The 17,500-nt window shown below is 37.4% G+C and overlaps 1 protein-coding gene across 4 annotated transcripts in view; it reads right to left on the bottom strand.

Annotated features, from left to right (window-relative positions):
* Positions 1-17,500, bottom strand: part of Hsf (Heat shock factor) — a 562,710-nt gene that overhangs the window by 19,680 nt on the left and 525,530 nt on the right. For all 4 annotated transcript variants that reach the window (XM_068385887.1, XM_068385865.1, XM_068385876.1 and 1 more), the window contains one exon: positions 9,195-9,249. In XM_068385887.1, the coding sequence (XP_068241988.1) occupies positions 9,195-9,249 (55 nt within the window). The remainder of the gene's footprint in view (positions 1-9,194; positions 9,250-17,500) is intronic.

Here is a 17,500-nt window from a genome sequence, read left to right as displayed (position 1 = left end):
TATATTTCGAGATCTGAGGGAAGGGGCTCACCACTGCTTAGTAAAAAATATGATGAGAATGATATTATAATCCCTTGTGTTGAGGGAAATTACAAATAAATGCCCATACTAATGAGATATATATATATATATATATATATATATATATATATATATATATATATAAGCGCATCAAGTCGCTTACACAACCCTTTTCTTATAAGCATATGTGAATAATGAAATTTTCTGACCCCGAGAAGAATCCTTCTTCGGGGTTAAAATATACACTCAGCTAACTTTAGCACAGAGGCTCTGAGAGGAAGGGTCCCCTTCTCTAACCACAGAAGATGGACAACTTGGTTTGGCCCTTTGAAGTCGATGATTCCCAAAGTATCCTGATATCTCTCTTCTGAGAGATGCTGGATCACGTCCACTCAAGGATGCAAAGTGATTCGGCAAAGTTGGACGATTTATGGATGTATGGATAATGGAACATGCCGGACTGAAGAGTTAATACCCTCAGAGACTCTATCTGGAGGAGGAGGAAGATATGGGTACCATTCTAAACGAGGCCCTCTCAATGCTATTAGAGCCGAGTTGGGGAATGGCTTGGACTAGATTTAGGATATTCCTCACCTGGCAGAACAATGGAAAGTTTAGCCGTTGATAATGCCCCATGGATGCTGGGAGACCTCCTCCAATATGGCTTAAAGGTCTGGTCCTAGTAAGCAGAATATTGAAAGTTTCCGATAAGCGAGGTTGTGACCAGATCTACTCTTGGAGAACCCTTTCAAGTCAGGATTTAGTTCGCTATCTGATGATGCAAAGATCATTCTAGGCTTGTGATCTGCATCCTTCGGCTTAGTTTGTCCTTTCCCAATGTTCTTTCACTTTTTTTTACTGTGGCTGTAAAGAGTGACCGTGTTGAGCACTGCAAACCTGTGGATACCTACCAACAGCTGGTAGACTACAAAGAAAACAGTACAATCACCATTGTTATTTCTATTTCAACAATGGTGATATTGCTTATTCACACTACTAAGTGACCATTAAAAAGAAAAAAGAAATGTTTAAGAGTTGCTTGATGCCTCAATGCTTTAAAATTGGACCGGTGTACTCTGTCGATCGTTATACTGACTTTAAGTGTTGAAGGAGGTGCTCTTCTCACCATTCTTTTGATGTGCCCGTGAATTACCGAAGATATGGCCCACATGTTAGCAAGAGGAAGTGCCCTTCAACAAATTGTTTCTGAACAGCATAACCACCGATCAAGATGATATCGCTGTGTTGTGGACAGTGTCACTTCAGATACCCTTATTTGGAAGGGTTGAAGATTGAGATGACCGTTCGGATTGAAATATTCCAGGGAGGTTAAATCTTCCAGCCCCTTTCTGCTAAGGTTGTGTTATAGATGAAGGCTGTTGAAGGAGAGAGAAAACTATTTCTTAGAGACACTGGCTCATCCTGAGGTGGGAAGACTCCTCACCTGAAGATATCAATGTCTTTCTCAAATAAACTGGTCATTGATTGGGCGCCAGCTTGGCTTTCGTTTTCATCATAATCCCCGATCATGATTGAACAAGAGTGTGTCCCGGTGGAAGTTGTCCAAGTAGCGTAGGAGACGAATGCCATTGGCATGCGTCCCTGCTCTAGGATCTGAAAGTCTGTCTCTTCCAGATCAATAGCCATTATGATACCCAAAGAGCCTTAGCAACTCCTGACTGTTTGGGACTTTCCTTCTGGACGAAATTTGTCAAATCTCGTTTATGTTTAGAAGGTTTACAACTGGTCTCCCGCTCCCAGACCTTTTCTCTTCAAGAATGAGTCAAATGACAAAGCTTAATAGTCATCATTAACCTCTCAACGAAGAGGTAAATATTAAAGGCTAATACTGTTTACTGTTATACACCCCGCAACAAAACCGGTGTCGTCTGGCCAGACCTGACTTAGAGAGATCATGCCCTTCTTGCACTGAAAGGTGGCCGACGTTCAACAACCGAGACATCGTTAGGATGGTTAGAATGTGAGGAGGGAAATTACCCATATAACTCAAAGAAATGCTTTGATGATTAAAATATACAGTATATGAAAAGAGAGAACTTTTTTTATTCTTTTAAGAAATGCAATCTAATATTGTTTCGAAACTAATTTATCAAGAGATTTTATCATAACTTTTTATTTGAATTTTCCAATCATATTTCTAAATAAAACTTTTTTTGAATAATATTGGAACTGACTATTCATATTCATAACACGGAAATATCCCCTTTTGCATTTTCCTAAGTTACCACACACACATACATATACACTGTACGTATTATTTATAGGTGCTAATAATGTATCGTTTCAAATAGCACCTATTGGGTCACCAATTATTAATAAATGGCCTTTGTTAAAAATTTCGAAGGTAATGAGGTTTAAAGGTCTAGTTGTTGATTTCAGTGTTTTCCTTTTATTTCGATCATGAGCCACGTAGCTCGGTGTGGTTGGGGTCAGCTTTTGTCACAGGCTACTTGGCTCCGGCCCTCTTAGAGAAAATAGTATTATTTGCTATATCAATTATATTAGTTTAAGGTTGGAGATTTAAAAATTCATCATCAGTTAACGTAATTTATATTGTTTCAGAAGTGATTGGTGAAAATAAAATATGTAAAATGACATGCAATGAAAGTATTCTTTGGTGCATTATTCTAGAGATGTTGTGGTATATAGGATGTAGGGTATGAAAGATTATACTATTAACACATTGTTTACTCAAATTATCTAATTCGGCATCAATAACCTTAGATGTCAGGATGACAGAAAACTCCTAATCAATCAATCAAATTATCTGGGCAAGTCGCTCACTTCCAAGCGAACCCCGCTTCCCTGGTGACAATGGCTCAATGCTCAAAGGTCCGAGTCTAGCTGGCCTCAACCCTCCCCAAGACGAAAGGAAATATTTCCCTAGCATTGATTCCTCGTATAATTACAGTTTTATTTGTTGTTTTCATGACCTGATGTCCAACACCTTATAGGTGTTCCCCCGGTAAGCTCTTCAAGAAATCCATTACTCTCAATATCTGTTCAATCAGTCTTTTGCCTAATTACTTCATTATTTATAGTTTTGAAATAATTGTGAACACCTGGAAAGCAAAATGTATGAAATATTGTCATCTTAGTATTTTGTTTTTCATTTGCTAAAATAATTCCACCAAAAGGATCTAATCATAACTGTGAGACCTTTAAACCTCGAACATGTGAGGATGGGGGTAGAGGGATATAACCAGGTTGGGGTTAAAGATGACCGTGGAGACGTACCCATTGGGTGATCTTAATGTATGGGTTGACGAGGATTGCTTATTAACATTTATGAAGTGATAATGATGATGATCATAATACCCTTATTGATAACATTTAATATTAATGATTCTAAATCGCAATTAAAACGGGCATATATCGTTCTAACATTATTTTTAGGTGGTCGCTGAACATCTTTGGAACATGGGATCTTCACACAAAAAAAATACAAATCCAACAAAAGGTTGCAAAGTAGTTAGGGGTTTTGTGTGATCCTTGGGCACATCCAAATAACATAAGATATTGGATAATATACAGGTAATATATATATATATATATATATATTATATATATATATATATATACATATATATATATATATATATATATATATATATATATAAATATATACATATATACATATATATATTATATATATACAGAGAGAGAGAGAGAGAGAGAGAGAGAGAGAGAGAGAGAGAGAGAGAGAGAGAGAGAGAGAGAGAGAGTTACAAGGATTTTGGATGTCTCGAAGACTTTTTAGTCCATTCACAGACACTCCATTTGCTCTTTGGTAGATCAATTTATTTTAAGCATTTAGAGTCCTATGGGTCTTATCTAACTTATTCTTGAACTCGAGAGAGAGAGAGGAGAGAGAGAGAGAGAGAGAGAGAGAGGAGAGAGAGAGAGAGAGAGAGAGAGAGAGAGAGAGAGTGCGTGTTGCAAGGATTTTGGAGGTCTCGAAGACTTTTTAGTCCATCCACAGAGACTCCATTCTCTCTTTGGTAGGGCAATTTAGTTTCAGCATTGAGTCCTTATGATCTTATCTGAGAGAGAGAGAGAGAGAGAGAGGAGAGAGAGAGAGAGAGAGAGAGAGAGAGAGAGAGAGAGAGAGAGAGAGAGAGAGAGTGTGTGTTACAAGAATTTTGGATGTCTCAAAGACTTTTTTATCATCCACAGAGACTCCGCTTGCTCTTTGGTAGAGCAATTTAGTTAAGCATTTAGTCCTTGTGATCTTATCTAACTCATTCTTGCACAAGAGAGAGAGAGAGAGAGAGAGAGGAGAGAGAGAGAGAGAGAGGAGAGAGAGAAGAGAGAGAGAGAGAGAGAGAGAGAGAGAGAGAGAGAGTGTGTTACAATGATTTTGGATGTCTTGAAGACTTTTTAGTCCATCCTCAGAGACTCTATTTGCTCTTTGGTAGAGCGATTTAGTTCAAGCATTGAGAGAGAGAGAGAGAGAGAGAGAGAGAGAGAGAGAGAGAGAGAGAGAGAGAGAGAGAGAGAGAGAGAGAGAGAGAGAGAGAGAGAGAGAGAGTGTTACAATGATTTTGGATGTCTTGAAGACTTTTTAGTCCATCCTCAGAGACTCCATTTGCTCTTTGGTAGAGCAATTTAGTTTAAGCATTGAGAGAGAGAGAGAGAGAGAGAGAGAGAGAGAGAGAGAGAGAGAGAGAGAGAGAGGAGAGAGAGAGAGAGAGAGGAGAGAGAGAGAGAGAGTGTTACAATGATTTTGGATGTCTTGAAGACTTTTTAGTCCATCCTCAGAGACTCCATTTGCTCTTTGGTAGAGCGATTTAGTTTAAGCATTGAGAGAGAGAGAGAGAGAGAGAGAGAGAGAGAGAGAGAGAGAGAGAGAGAGAGAGAGAGAGAGAGAGAGAGAGAGAGAGAGCGTTAAAAGATTTTGGATGTCTCGAAGACTTTTTAGTCCATCCAGAGAGACTCCATTTGCTCTTTGGTAGAGCGATTTAGTTTAAGCATTTAGAGTCCTTATGATCTTATCTAACTTATTTTTTGAACTCGATCGATCGATCAATCAATCGAGAGAGAGAGAGAGAAAAAAATATCAGGCAATATCCTATCATCCTTTACCTATTTCTTGCAATGTAGATAGACTCAGGATAAACTTTGATTCGAAGAGCGAGGAGTGTGAGGTCAACTCAAATTCTATCGGAGACAATTGTTTGCAAAAAGAAACTACTCTAGGTGATCCTGATCCTTAATAGGATTGAAGGTGACGATCACATCCATGAAAACAGTATGTCAATGGTCAAAATTCCAGAGGTCTACTGGTTAGACCTACCAGTTATAATTATGTACAGTAAGAGCACTGGAGAACGCATTGAGTTTAGTTCTTGCAGGCGCTAGAGTCTCTTGTTAAAGATAACTCACACTTTCCTTTTAGAGCGATTTGGGTATTGTTGAGGTGGAGTAAACCACCTATTCTAAACCACTGATACCCTGAGCACATGCCAGGCGTTTGGTAAGGTTAGTCCTTCTATGTCTACGTGATTGCATCTAGCCATGTTTCTAGACGCTATGCGTCTGGGTGAGATGTTTGGGTTGAGGCGTGTCTGTGGTTCAGGCGTGTCTATGACTGACAATTATCTGTGGTTGAGGTACGTCTGGTTGAGGTATTCAGTAAAGGTTGACTCGCAACCTTGATGAGGGTTGAAACTGCTTGCCTGTTTTAGGGATAGATCGCAGACAAAGTCTGGTGATCAGCAAGCAAAGCAATCAGCTACTAATAAGCGAGGTTAAGAACATTAAATCAAAATCACTCGTTAAGATCCCTGTTGCTTGTGTGCGTAAACAAAGAATGAAACAGAATTCCTTTGGAAAGGCAGCAAAGGTGAGAATTCCGTATTCACCTATGGCCAGCCTAAGAGTTGTGGGAGACATGGTAGCATTAATCATATCTCGCACTCAAGGAGAAGTTGGGAACAAAGTCCAAAAGTACCAGAGTACCGATGAAGAATGTTGGAAAAGGCTTGAAAATCTGCCAAAGTTTCCAGCCAGTTGAAGAATGTGTCTCAACTGATGGCTACTATCCAATTGATTACCCAGTGAACAAGAAACCCTAACCCCGCCAGGTAACTACCAGCCTAATACCTACACCTCGTTACAAAATTTCGACCCCTGTATTCAAGCTTCGCTGTTATCATTCTCAAATGTAATGGAAGTAGTTTTATAATGAAAATATCTTTTTACTGCTAAAACCTCCTTTTTGTATATTTGGGCATGTGCGCTTCATAGTACGCAACCATACCTACTGGGTACCTACTTATTTGCTATTTCTTGAAAAATTCCAAAGAATGTTATCCATTTTAGTATTTCACATACAGTAACTCTACAATTTTTCCATACATCATAATGATACTCATAAACAAACATTTGCTGTAAATGAATTCTTCTTATTTCTGTCTGCTTGTTTATACATACACAATTTGTATGTTATGTTTATGATGAAAGATGCATAAAGTGCCAGAGACAATAACAAAATAGGTCGAAACAATGTTTGCCAAGAAAAATTAATAAAAGAGGACATATGCAAGACACATCTTGTTCTTTTTATACATATAGTATATATTTGTACATTTGGTGAGCAATCCTTTTTTTATTTGAGGGATGAGGCTTAATACTGGTTAGTAAATAAACATGAAATATAATGATCATGTCCCAATAATCCCCAGTGGTGAGGAAAATTACTGCTTAAAGTCCCTATTTCTCCATAGTAAAGTCTATTCCATCAATCTCAACAAAAATCTTTAAAGCACAATTTCTGAAAATATCAAATTTATATTATTGCCTGATTTTTTATCTAAAATTGGAAAGATAGGGAAATTATATTGTCTGCATCTAAAAGATCACTTTAGAAAATAATGAAAATTATTTATATGAAATAATACATATAAAAAAATAAAATATATAAAATGTCCTTTCAAAATTTTTGTATATGAAATTATCTTTCAAAGGCAATTTATATGAGAGACCAGTTAAGAAACTAAAAATTAGAGAGCTTGAAGTGGCCCCAAAATAACTTTTTTAATGGGGACAAGTTGGGCTCCTTAAGAGCGCTGCTTTTCGCAAGAAGCTGGATGTAAGGATCCAAATCACCTAATTGGTCTTCTGCCTCATATTCTAGATGTCAAGAAGATGGACTAGAAATGCAGAACTACAAGGGTTTAGGAGCAGAAGTATCTACAGTTATTACAGAATTTGAGACTGTCCAAGGAAGTTGGAACAGTGAACATTAAGATCCCTTACTGAAGAAACACTATGTGAACATGCCCACTAGACCTGACTATGGCAGTCAGGTTAGTGCAAGCAACCTGGCAGGCAATTTGGGCTTACCGCCCATAGGTGAAGGCACGTTGGCCTTCTGTGAATAATAAAGGAAGGGAAATAAGATGAGATCTATAAACGCTCATCATTAAGTTGATGGTAAGTGACTATTGGTATGTCATATTATTATCAACTCTGCAATAAAAACTATTCTCTCTCTGTAATTCCCCTTCAACTAAAGAATACTTTATCTTGGTCATTATGAGAACTGAATGTCAGTAGTTCTGTTCATGATGTACAACCTTTACCACTACACAGTGTATACTTTATGGTTCTATAAACACTTGAACTTGAAATGCATTCTTCCTGAGAGCAACTGTGTGACAGTGTACTTCTTATTACAGTAACTTAAAACACAGTGATTTTCCTGTTCAGAAATGCTACCAAATTCCATTGGGAAGATAAAACACAATTCATTGCTTAGTTTAGTAACAGTTTATAGTCTAGTCAGTTTTCTCTAAGGTTTGTTTTGAAACTACATGTTGCTTTGGCAGGGAGTTTTGAATCTGTAGGTAAGAGTTACATGAATCAAATCGATTTGTATTGCTCAAAAGGGAGCCAAAGTTATAGTAAAATATCAAAGAAAGTTTTTTTCCTGCATATGCAGCAACAATAAGGAGTAATGATGTCTCTGAGCATTCCATACTCAAACCACTCGTGAAATTTGACTGAAGTTTTTAAGATAAGATCTTTTTACTTCACATACCAACCTAATAAGGAGTGCGGTAGTCAGCAAGGCAACTTTAGGAATAATACATCAAAATGAACATAATTTCTAAAGTAAAATTTATTACTACGATACTTATCTGCGAGTTACTTATTCTGGTCTCCACCTCCCAATTTTAAATTATTTTAAAGATTTTTAAGGGCTACAGAGGTATCTAATGACTTGGAGATATGTCTCAGTTAGTTTACCCATACAATCACACGGATTTATGATAGATGGTGTTCTAGGTATGGCTAATCACCCGTAAGGGAATGAATATAGGAGAGGGAGAAAACTTATTTTTTTTTCTAAGGTCACGAAGTGCGTGTTTCAAGATTATTAACATAGCGACTCACAGGTATCAAAATAATTAAATCAGACTAAAATTCTGTTTATTAACCTTGAGTCTAAATAGTCCAATTTACTAGTGGTTAAGCAATCTAATTCAGTCCCTTTTCTTATATGTAGATAATTATTGTTATGACAAGTAATGTCTTTTTAATATTTCAAAGAATGTATAGTAATGGTGAGTTTGATCTTAATTACAATTAGGAATCATATTCAAATGATTTCTAATAGTAATGTTCAAATTTTATTGCAGTCCATTTCCAACGTAATGAAAGTGGCTGATCTGCTAAAGTCTGCATCCCCCTTTTATGGTGCAATTGAATAAAAGAAAACAACCTTATTCAATTCAAAATATGTTTCATATTGTGATGAGTGCCAACAACCAAAATGTAGATGAATTTCAATTTGATTTTTTAATCTAATTTCAGTATTGTTTAATGAGTTGGGCTTGGTGTACTACGCATTACAGTTATAAAATAGTGGCCCATAGAAAATGTAAATAAAAAAATAAAAAATTTAGCACCCATCAAAAATTAACATAATGACGATAGCTTCGAAGCTGCTAAAATACAAAGCTCACTAATTCAAGCATAATACATGAATATTTTATTCTAGAAAAGATTAAAATGGAGTAAATTTATTAAAGTACTTAATTTAGTCATAAGTTTATCTTGAACTTCACAGTCTTAGTCTAAATCACAGCACCAATTCAATTTAACCCAAATTACTTTGATAATGAAAATAAAAGTGATCTACTTACCCGTTGATGTTCCCATGGAATCTAACTCTGGCAAAGTAACATCTGACCCAAACATCTGGAAAGGATTTAAAAGTTATGTAATTAGAAAATATGAAAATCAATAAGAATAAGAAATAAATGGCTTTCCCTTCACAACTCATTAATCATAAGATAACTTGAGTCACAAAATGTAGATGGAAAGAGTGGACCTCCTCTACATGGCACTTTGAACTAACCCTCATTACACTGAATGCCAATGTAGCATCAGAATCTGAGGATTGATCTCGTCTCCCATAAAGTTCCTCTCACTCTATTTCCTTCCTTTTGTCCTTATAGTGTGTATGTGCTAACTGCATTCCTTTATGCTGTGTGAGTTCCTTACTTTTTAACAAATAGCATATACTTAAATAAGGATTAAAAGTATTTTTATATAATAATAATCTGTGGTTCTTTCCAGCTTTTATAACAGATATCAAAACTTCAATAGATTTCACAGGATCTTTAGAGATATTGTTTATTTGGGATTGTATCTAATTGGTTACTTTAGTTTACCATAATTTCATTCATTAGGTGTCAATGTTCTTCTCTTTATTAATACATCTACTTCTCCTTCAAATCTGAGGTGGAATAAGTGTTGTGTAAAAGTGGCAGTAATCCATTTCTTGTGCAGTTGCTTGAAGCTAGTATTTGCAAGAGTAGCGACCCGATTTGACCATGCCGCTTATTACATGTCACCAATTGTTAGGCATTGCCAGCAGCTTGTTCATGTCCTATCTCATAAAAAAAGATGGCTCCCTTTATTTTCATGCCTTTTGAACTTTAAGTACTGGTGGCCATCAGGGAAAATTTGCTACAACTGACATAGCTGGAAAACGGCAATGTTTCAAGTTTGAGATGAACAGATCTCATTGGTGTCAAACACCTAAGATTACAGCAGACATGTCCTTGGACTCTTTGGCAGGTGGCGGGTTGTAGAGGTCTCTGTTAGCCCAATCCTATCAAGGAGTAGTGCTCATCAGGCAGCCATAAGGTGTGAGCAATATTGTCATCTTAAGTAAGTGACTGTTCAAGACATCGTTATAAAGGAGTCAGTAATTGAGGGTCCACCATCTACCACGGCATCACTAATAAGACTAGAGAGATTGACCTGCCCCAACCATACTGCTCATGCAAAAGCCATGGAATACCTTCATCAACTAGCAAAATTGAGCTAAATGATGAGTTCTCTTTTGAAGAAGTTCAGAACTGGACCTTCTGATTTGGCATAGCTCCCGCATCTTTTTGTAGTGAATTTGCTCTAAATGATTCTGAAGGGCATCTCTCTAAGGATGGAGAACAATGGTACCAACAGAAGACTTGACTACCAAATGGTTATGCATCACTTATACATCTTAACAAACTATGGGATGAAAACATCCTACAAGCTGAATGCCCAAAACATAACTGCTTCCTTCTACCCTTTGGTCAGTCAGGCTAACCTTCCCCAGGAGTGCAAGACCTTTGAAAAGCTCTGCCAGGAGTTTAATGTATTTGAGTGACAGGAATGGGTTTGCAACAGTATTAATTAGCTCCTGGTAGACAAGAAACAGTCCATGGAGGACATTTCCAAGACTAGGAGGATAGCTTGCTTTTTGGATAGGGTCTTCATTCTACAAATCTGCAATTTCCTTTACCTTCTTTCAAACTTAATGATGAAAAGGAATTGAGCCTCAAGAACCTCTTTAGTCTCATTTCTCTTAGTGAACTTCACAAACCAAGAACAGCTACTACCAATATATTCCAGCAAAGGGGATTATCCTAAGCAACACCTGACAGTGTGAGCAACGTATTTGAACAGAGATGCCCTTACACCACCCACTCCCTGGGAAAATTCCCACAGCAAGGAAGAAGGAAGTTGCAGATTAACTTTTGCTCCAATAGGTTAGCTGAAACTGTTTTGAAGTTCTGCAACACAACTGAAAAAGATGAGATAATTTTTCAGACCTGTCCTCCAATCTCCAGATTGTAGAATTGTTTCCATAAGTCAGAATTTTTTTTCAAACATTGGGCAAGAGCCCTAAGTGATAGAAATTCTCTGGGCTATTGCCTTACTTTACTACATTTAAATAACCTTTTTTCTGGCCAGGTTCAGCACCCTGGGCATGCAGGTCCTGTCTACATTGACATCCTAAATGTCTCAATCCGAGTTGGACAAGTCAAAATTGTTAAAACGATTCATATCAGATGGCGACTTCTGGCTTTTAAGAACCCCCAGGATCCCAACTTTCACATCAAAACCAATGGAGCCTTCAGAAAGTATATGTGTTTTATTTGAGCTTTAAAACATCAACGATCCTTAATCATCCATAGAAAATTAAATAGTGGTTCCCTGCTCACATAGAATGGACATTCAATTTCACCACTATCTTGACGGGTTGACCTTGACTTCCACCAACCAGGCTCTGGCTAGGGTTTTGTTGATCTTGTAAGATTTCTATAATTATCTGGACCTTAAGACCAACCAAGCAAATTAAATTTGACCATTCCAGGGCAATTTATCTGGACAAGGAAGTCAATACCTGGCTAAGGACATTAGGCCTTTGGTGGATAGAATCATATGGGACATACACTAACTACTTTTCTTGAGGGTCCCTACCCCATTGATTTTTCCTTCAGGATATAATCCTTACAGGTTGCAAGAAACTAGAAGGTGCCAACCATGCTAGACATAGTCCTAATCATTGTAAGGAAAAATATTGGCCAAACACCCTCCTGTGGAAAGAGAGATTATGAATAGGGAAGTTTTAGTGATTCTAGGAGACCTAAAGTCCTCTTATTCGTGGAAACATTTAAACAAGTTTTGGTAGCACACACATTAGACTGGCAGTAAGGAGGCTTATAGATTTTAGAACTGTCAGCTGTTTTCTCAAACCTCTAAGCACCTGAAACATTTAAGGTCAAAACAATAGTGATGCCAGACAACATGACCACCTTGGGATATCTGAAGAACTAAGGATGCCACCATTTAGAGAACCTGTGGCATATGGCAAATAAAGATCTTCATGTAAATTCAGAAACTCTAGGTAACAATATTTCAAGGTTCATCTTGTGGTGCTGCAAAGTCACGACACACTCCCTCAGAAAGAGACGTCTGATCCATTTGTTGGAATGGTCTTTTTTATGAAGATATACAAGACAATATGGCTGTTATGGGGAACTCTAATGATGAACCTCTATAAAAACCTCACGACAGCTGGTCCTTCTAGCTATGGCAACAAAAACAGGACTCCAGGTGTGGAATAGGCTGAAGTTATATGCCTTCCCTAAATTTTCCCAGATCAATCAATGTTATGAAAGCTAAAACACCCATACGATCATACTCGCTTTGTTCTGGGCTCAATGAAAGTGTACCCAGCACTACCTGGATTTAGTCATAGACATTCCAAGATCATTGCTCCAAAGAAGGGAACTCCAAAAGCAGCCCTATGTCTATATGTTTCATGACAGGCTAGATTGCTTTTAATTTCAAGTGTGGAAATAATCAAAGTATCCATTAATATCACACTCTACAGAATAATGTCTTTATCTATGAAATTGGCTCACTTTTCTGCTCCTTATGTTATAGAATTCTCCATCCCTCCAAAAACACATGAAAAGTTATATCTCATGATACAAAGTTATCCATCTCTCAGAAACATTTGAAGGGCTAAATCTCAATCATTCCCTCCTTTACTTAACACTTTAATGACAAAGAAACATTTGTGAAGCCCTACTGATATCACTTTCCTTGAATATGGGTCCACAAAGGAACTCTGTCTTCAGGAAAATATTTGGCTCAAACAGGAAATCTATAGAGCCTATACAGAGGGGCCACCTAAAGACCTAGAACACCTACAGATTAAAAGCATTTAGGTACAACCAATTTAGCATTCCAAACAATTTAATTTGTAAACTTGACAGCCAACTGCATGGTAAGAATGCAAACACATCAAGACGATATTAGACAAATTTCATCTCAGGATTTTGATTCACATCCTCACACAGACACAGATGTGCATACACATACATTATATATACATATATATATATATATATATATATATATATATATATATATATATACAGTATATATATATATATATATATATATATATATATATATATATATATATATATATATATATATATATATATATATTATACTATGGCAGGTGTCTGGTAGCCAAACAAATTATATACCTTACAGTTGGCAAGCAAAACAACCTCTCAAATTCCAAACTCACTTTTTTGCTTTTACATTAAATCTGTTACACTTGGAAATATTATTACACGAACTCTGAGGCAGTTAAATAACTCCCAGACAGCATTATACAAAACACTGAATATACAAAGGTCTCTTAAGTACGCTCAAAACAATACTGGGTAATTATTCATGTCTTGTTTAAAAATATTACTTACTACGATTCTTTACAGGATACGAGCAAGGTTGCAATAAACACTGATGATTGAAATGATACACTTTACAAAAATAAATATATTCCATATAAATTACAATACTTTGAAAAGAATTCACATAAAACCAATAAATCACTTGAAATATTAAGTCTGAACAAAAATTAGATTAGGACAAAAATGTTACGATCTGAAAATTATATAACCACTTGACTTTAAAAATTAAATGTGAATAAAACATAGACTAAGACAAAAAATACTTATGAAAATTATACAATCACTTGTTTCATTAAAAATTAAATCTGAATACAATATTTAAGTTTGACACTTAATGAAAATAGATAACCAGATCACAATACTGTACAAGTACTTATCACCTTCCTACAGGGCAGTTTACAAAAACTCCAAGAGAATTTTTATAGGTACTGTACTCACTATGATTACAAAAACTCGTCTCACCAAAACTTCAATATTTCACTGAACAATTTTAAAACAATACACTGAGCTGCATGCGAGTGAGAGAGAGAGGGGAAGATGGCTGTCTTAAGGCTGGAATTCTCTCTCTCTCTATGCAACCCTGGGGTTGCCTTAAACATGAAACTTAGCTATTTCCAGAAGCTTCCAGGAGAGAGAGTTCTGGAAACGTAAGGTGTCAGAGTTACCAAGTATTGCTGTCTAGAACACATATCCACACAACACGTGACGGACCCTCTCAGTCAGCTAGCTCTGCCCACCCTTTGTCCCCGAAATAAAAAATCGAGGAAACCAAGCACTAGGGCCCTCCAGAAACTTCAAAAGCACATGGCACCCAAAACAATTGTGCATTTCCTCACAAACATGACACAATCCCTCATAAAACTTGATAAGAAAAAAATAAAAACATTACATATGCCCTTGTTTATATTTCGTCTGGTCACATAACACTCGTCACATAACTTCGTAACAAAAATATGAGAAATATAAAGTTGATTCTTAAAAATAACATAAATTTACATATACTGACTTGAATAAAGAATACAATGAAATTATCGACGAAAGTCTTACGTGATTTTCATTATACAAGGAACAAAAGATCATAGTTCCCTTGGACCATGTAGACAGAGAAGTCCAAACTATACAGTCAAAATAAGTCCATGTACAACACTTGAAAAGCAGGTTTAATCCCCCTACCAGCGGCCACCTCAAAGTGTTTAATCTATTTCAACTGACGTAGGTAATGTTTGAAGAACAGTCTTGAAGATTTCCATCCTGTTTAAGCATGTAGGCCTGCAAAGGACATAGATTGGAAATAATTTAAGGAAGAGGCAACTATTCTAGGGTCATCACCTGCTGGGATACTTTCTGGGTCAGCCAATCTGATGAAGTAGACGAATTTGGACCTTAGCTATTTCAGAGAAAGCTTAGATCCTGTCGTCTCCCCTTTAAAAAGTTGACCGTCTTTGAAGGCTCCGCTCTTGATAGGTAGGCTTTAAGGCACTCCAAAGGGAAAAGAGAAGGGGCCTCCTGAATGGGACAATCTTCCAGGGCCCACGTTGTTTCGTGGGAAGTTCGTTCTTCGCCAAGAATGCTGGATTTAGATAAAGGTTTACCTCCCCCGAACCCGAGAATTCAATGTGGCCATCATCCCTTGACAGGACCACAATCTCCCTGACTCTAGCAATAGAAGTAATAGAAAGCAAAAAGGTAGACTTTTGAGTAAGATCCCACAGGGAGGCAGAAGCATTATCTATCGAGGAGGCAAAGTGCAGGACTTTATCCAACGACCATGAAATAGCCTTGGGAGGATTATTAGGTTTCAGTTCAGCACAAGCCTTCGAGATCTTATTGAACAGCTCGCTATTGAGTTTGATATCAAAAGCATTGTGGAGGATTAATTTTTGTTTTATTTTTTTGTTTATTTTCTTTTGCCAAATCCAGAGAGAGAGAGAGAGAGATAGAGAGAGAGAGAGAGAGAGAGAGAGAATTTCATTTGCTTTAGTTTTGCTAAATTGCACGAGAGTGTGTGTGTGTGTGTTTGTGTGTGTGTATGTGTGTTTCTGTGTTTGTGTGTCCGTGGTGCGCGCCGAAGAACAAGTGGTAGTTAGCGAATGATTGTTTGTAGTGGGAAAGACTGTCGGTATATTTGAGGTTGTTTGTTTACATTTTTTAGTTAGGTTACGACAGTGGTGAATGTTTCGGAGCGAATGCTTTTTTTATTTGACTGCAGCAAGAGGCAGTAGTGAGTGCTGGATTTACGATTTGACTATTATTTAGTACCAGCGTTGGAAGTGATTATTGGTTTTCTAAGCCGTGATTCCTCCTTTGGAGAGACCGAATTTAGAAAGTGGATTTGTTGTTGATGACCTGGCCTGTACTTAATATTGTTAGGACTGCTCATTTGACTGCACAACCGTTGATGACCTGGCCTGTTATTTAAGATTCCGATTGATGATGATGATGATGATGATGATAATGATGATGATGATGACAACTAATTGACTGTTTAGTTCAATTGACTGGAACTGAATATAGGTCTGTTTGCCACAGATTGGTGGCTGTGCCAAGGACTGATCGGGTGGTGTGCGGAGACAGTTCCCGCATTAATAAATAAACAAATATATACATATTGGTTGTGGTCTATTTTAATTTTAAGTTTGTTAGGGTTTTTGGTATTTTGGTTTTTGCATATTTAATATTACGTTTGATCAGTTTTAAGTATTTTGAATGTGGATGCTTTTGGTGTTAATTATTTTAGTTTGTAAGGTAATATAGCTTTAAGGTTATGTTTTGTTTCAATTTTCCTTCTGTCCAAGAGTCCGGTTGATAAAGTAAGGGGAAAGTTTGTGTTGTGGGACAATTGTCAGTTAGAGTGATTCAAGGGTGTGGGGGTTGTTTTGCAACATCCCGCCACAGCATAAGCCATCGATCTGGTTAGTGCCGACTTACAAGAGGCAATAGTTGCAGAGGCTAGACCTTGATCATGTAGTGAAATAAAGAAAGAAATACAGAAGTCCATAGAAATAGAAGAGGGCTGCTGACTACACGAACGCAACCCACTTGTTCCAGGAAGACAGATATTGTTTTGTGGTGTTGGACTTGTACTCTTCTATGAAATCAATCCTTTCCCTCGCAAATCCGAATTTTCTTTAAGCCGCAAGGGCAAGAAAATCATTAGCTGAAGAGTTTTCGTTACCCAAGAGGAAGCGAAGACAGTCTTAAAGATGCCTTTTCCTCCTTTTTGCTAAAGAGAGAATGGCTACGATAAAAGTACATGGTTGATCTGAGGAGATCTGGAGCCCTCTCTGATGACACAATGTACTATTGTATTTTTGTCGATGACCAATTTGATGTGCGATTTCATCTTTGGGCATAGTCTCTTCATAGTCAGAAACATTGCCATAGCTTCCAGAACATTGATATGAAACTTCTGAAATACAATCGACCACTGACCCTGCACTTTCTTGGAGAAGGAGTGTCCCCCCACAAAACCTAGTTCCGAGGCGTCTGTGTGAATAGTCACGGAAGGAGGAGGGCACTGTAGAGGGACATAGTTTGATAGACTCTTGGCAGTGGACCATGGCTTGAGCTGCCTCCGCAGTAAGGACGAGGTTTTTTGGCGAAGATCTCTCCGAGCATTGGATGCCTTTCTTCTCCAGACTCTGTTGGCATCTTTGAGTCCCGGCAGGGAACTGTAATGACCCCAAGACCTTTTCCTGTTGTTGTCTGGTGAGTACTTTTGAATAAAGTAGGCACCTGCCCGAGTTTGTTATTTCCTTTCTCTTGCCATGCGGTAGAGAGAGGGTGTGTGACTGTAGATTCCAGTGAAGTCTTAGCCACTGGAATTTCTGAGCTGGAGATAGCCTGGACTTTTCGAGGTTGATTTGGAAGCTCAGAGATTGTAGGAAGTTCATGGCCTC

The sequence above is a fragment of the Palaemon carinicauda genome, chromosome 1, assembly GCF_036898095.1.
Source record: "Palaemon carinicauda isolate YSFRI2023 chromosome 1, ASM3689809v2, whole genome shotgun sequence".
NCBI classification, from domain to species: domain Eukaryota; kingdom Metazoa; phylum Arthropoda; class Malacostraca; order Decapoda; family Palaemonidae; genus Palaemon; species Palaemon carinicauda.
The sequence above is the reverse complement of the archived record's forward strand: the minus strand, read 5'-3'. Positions and strand labels throughout refer to the sequence as shown.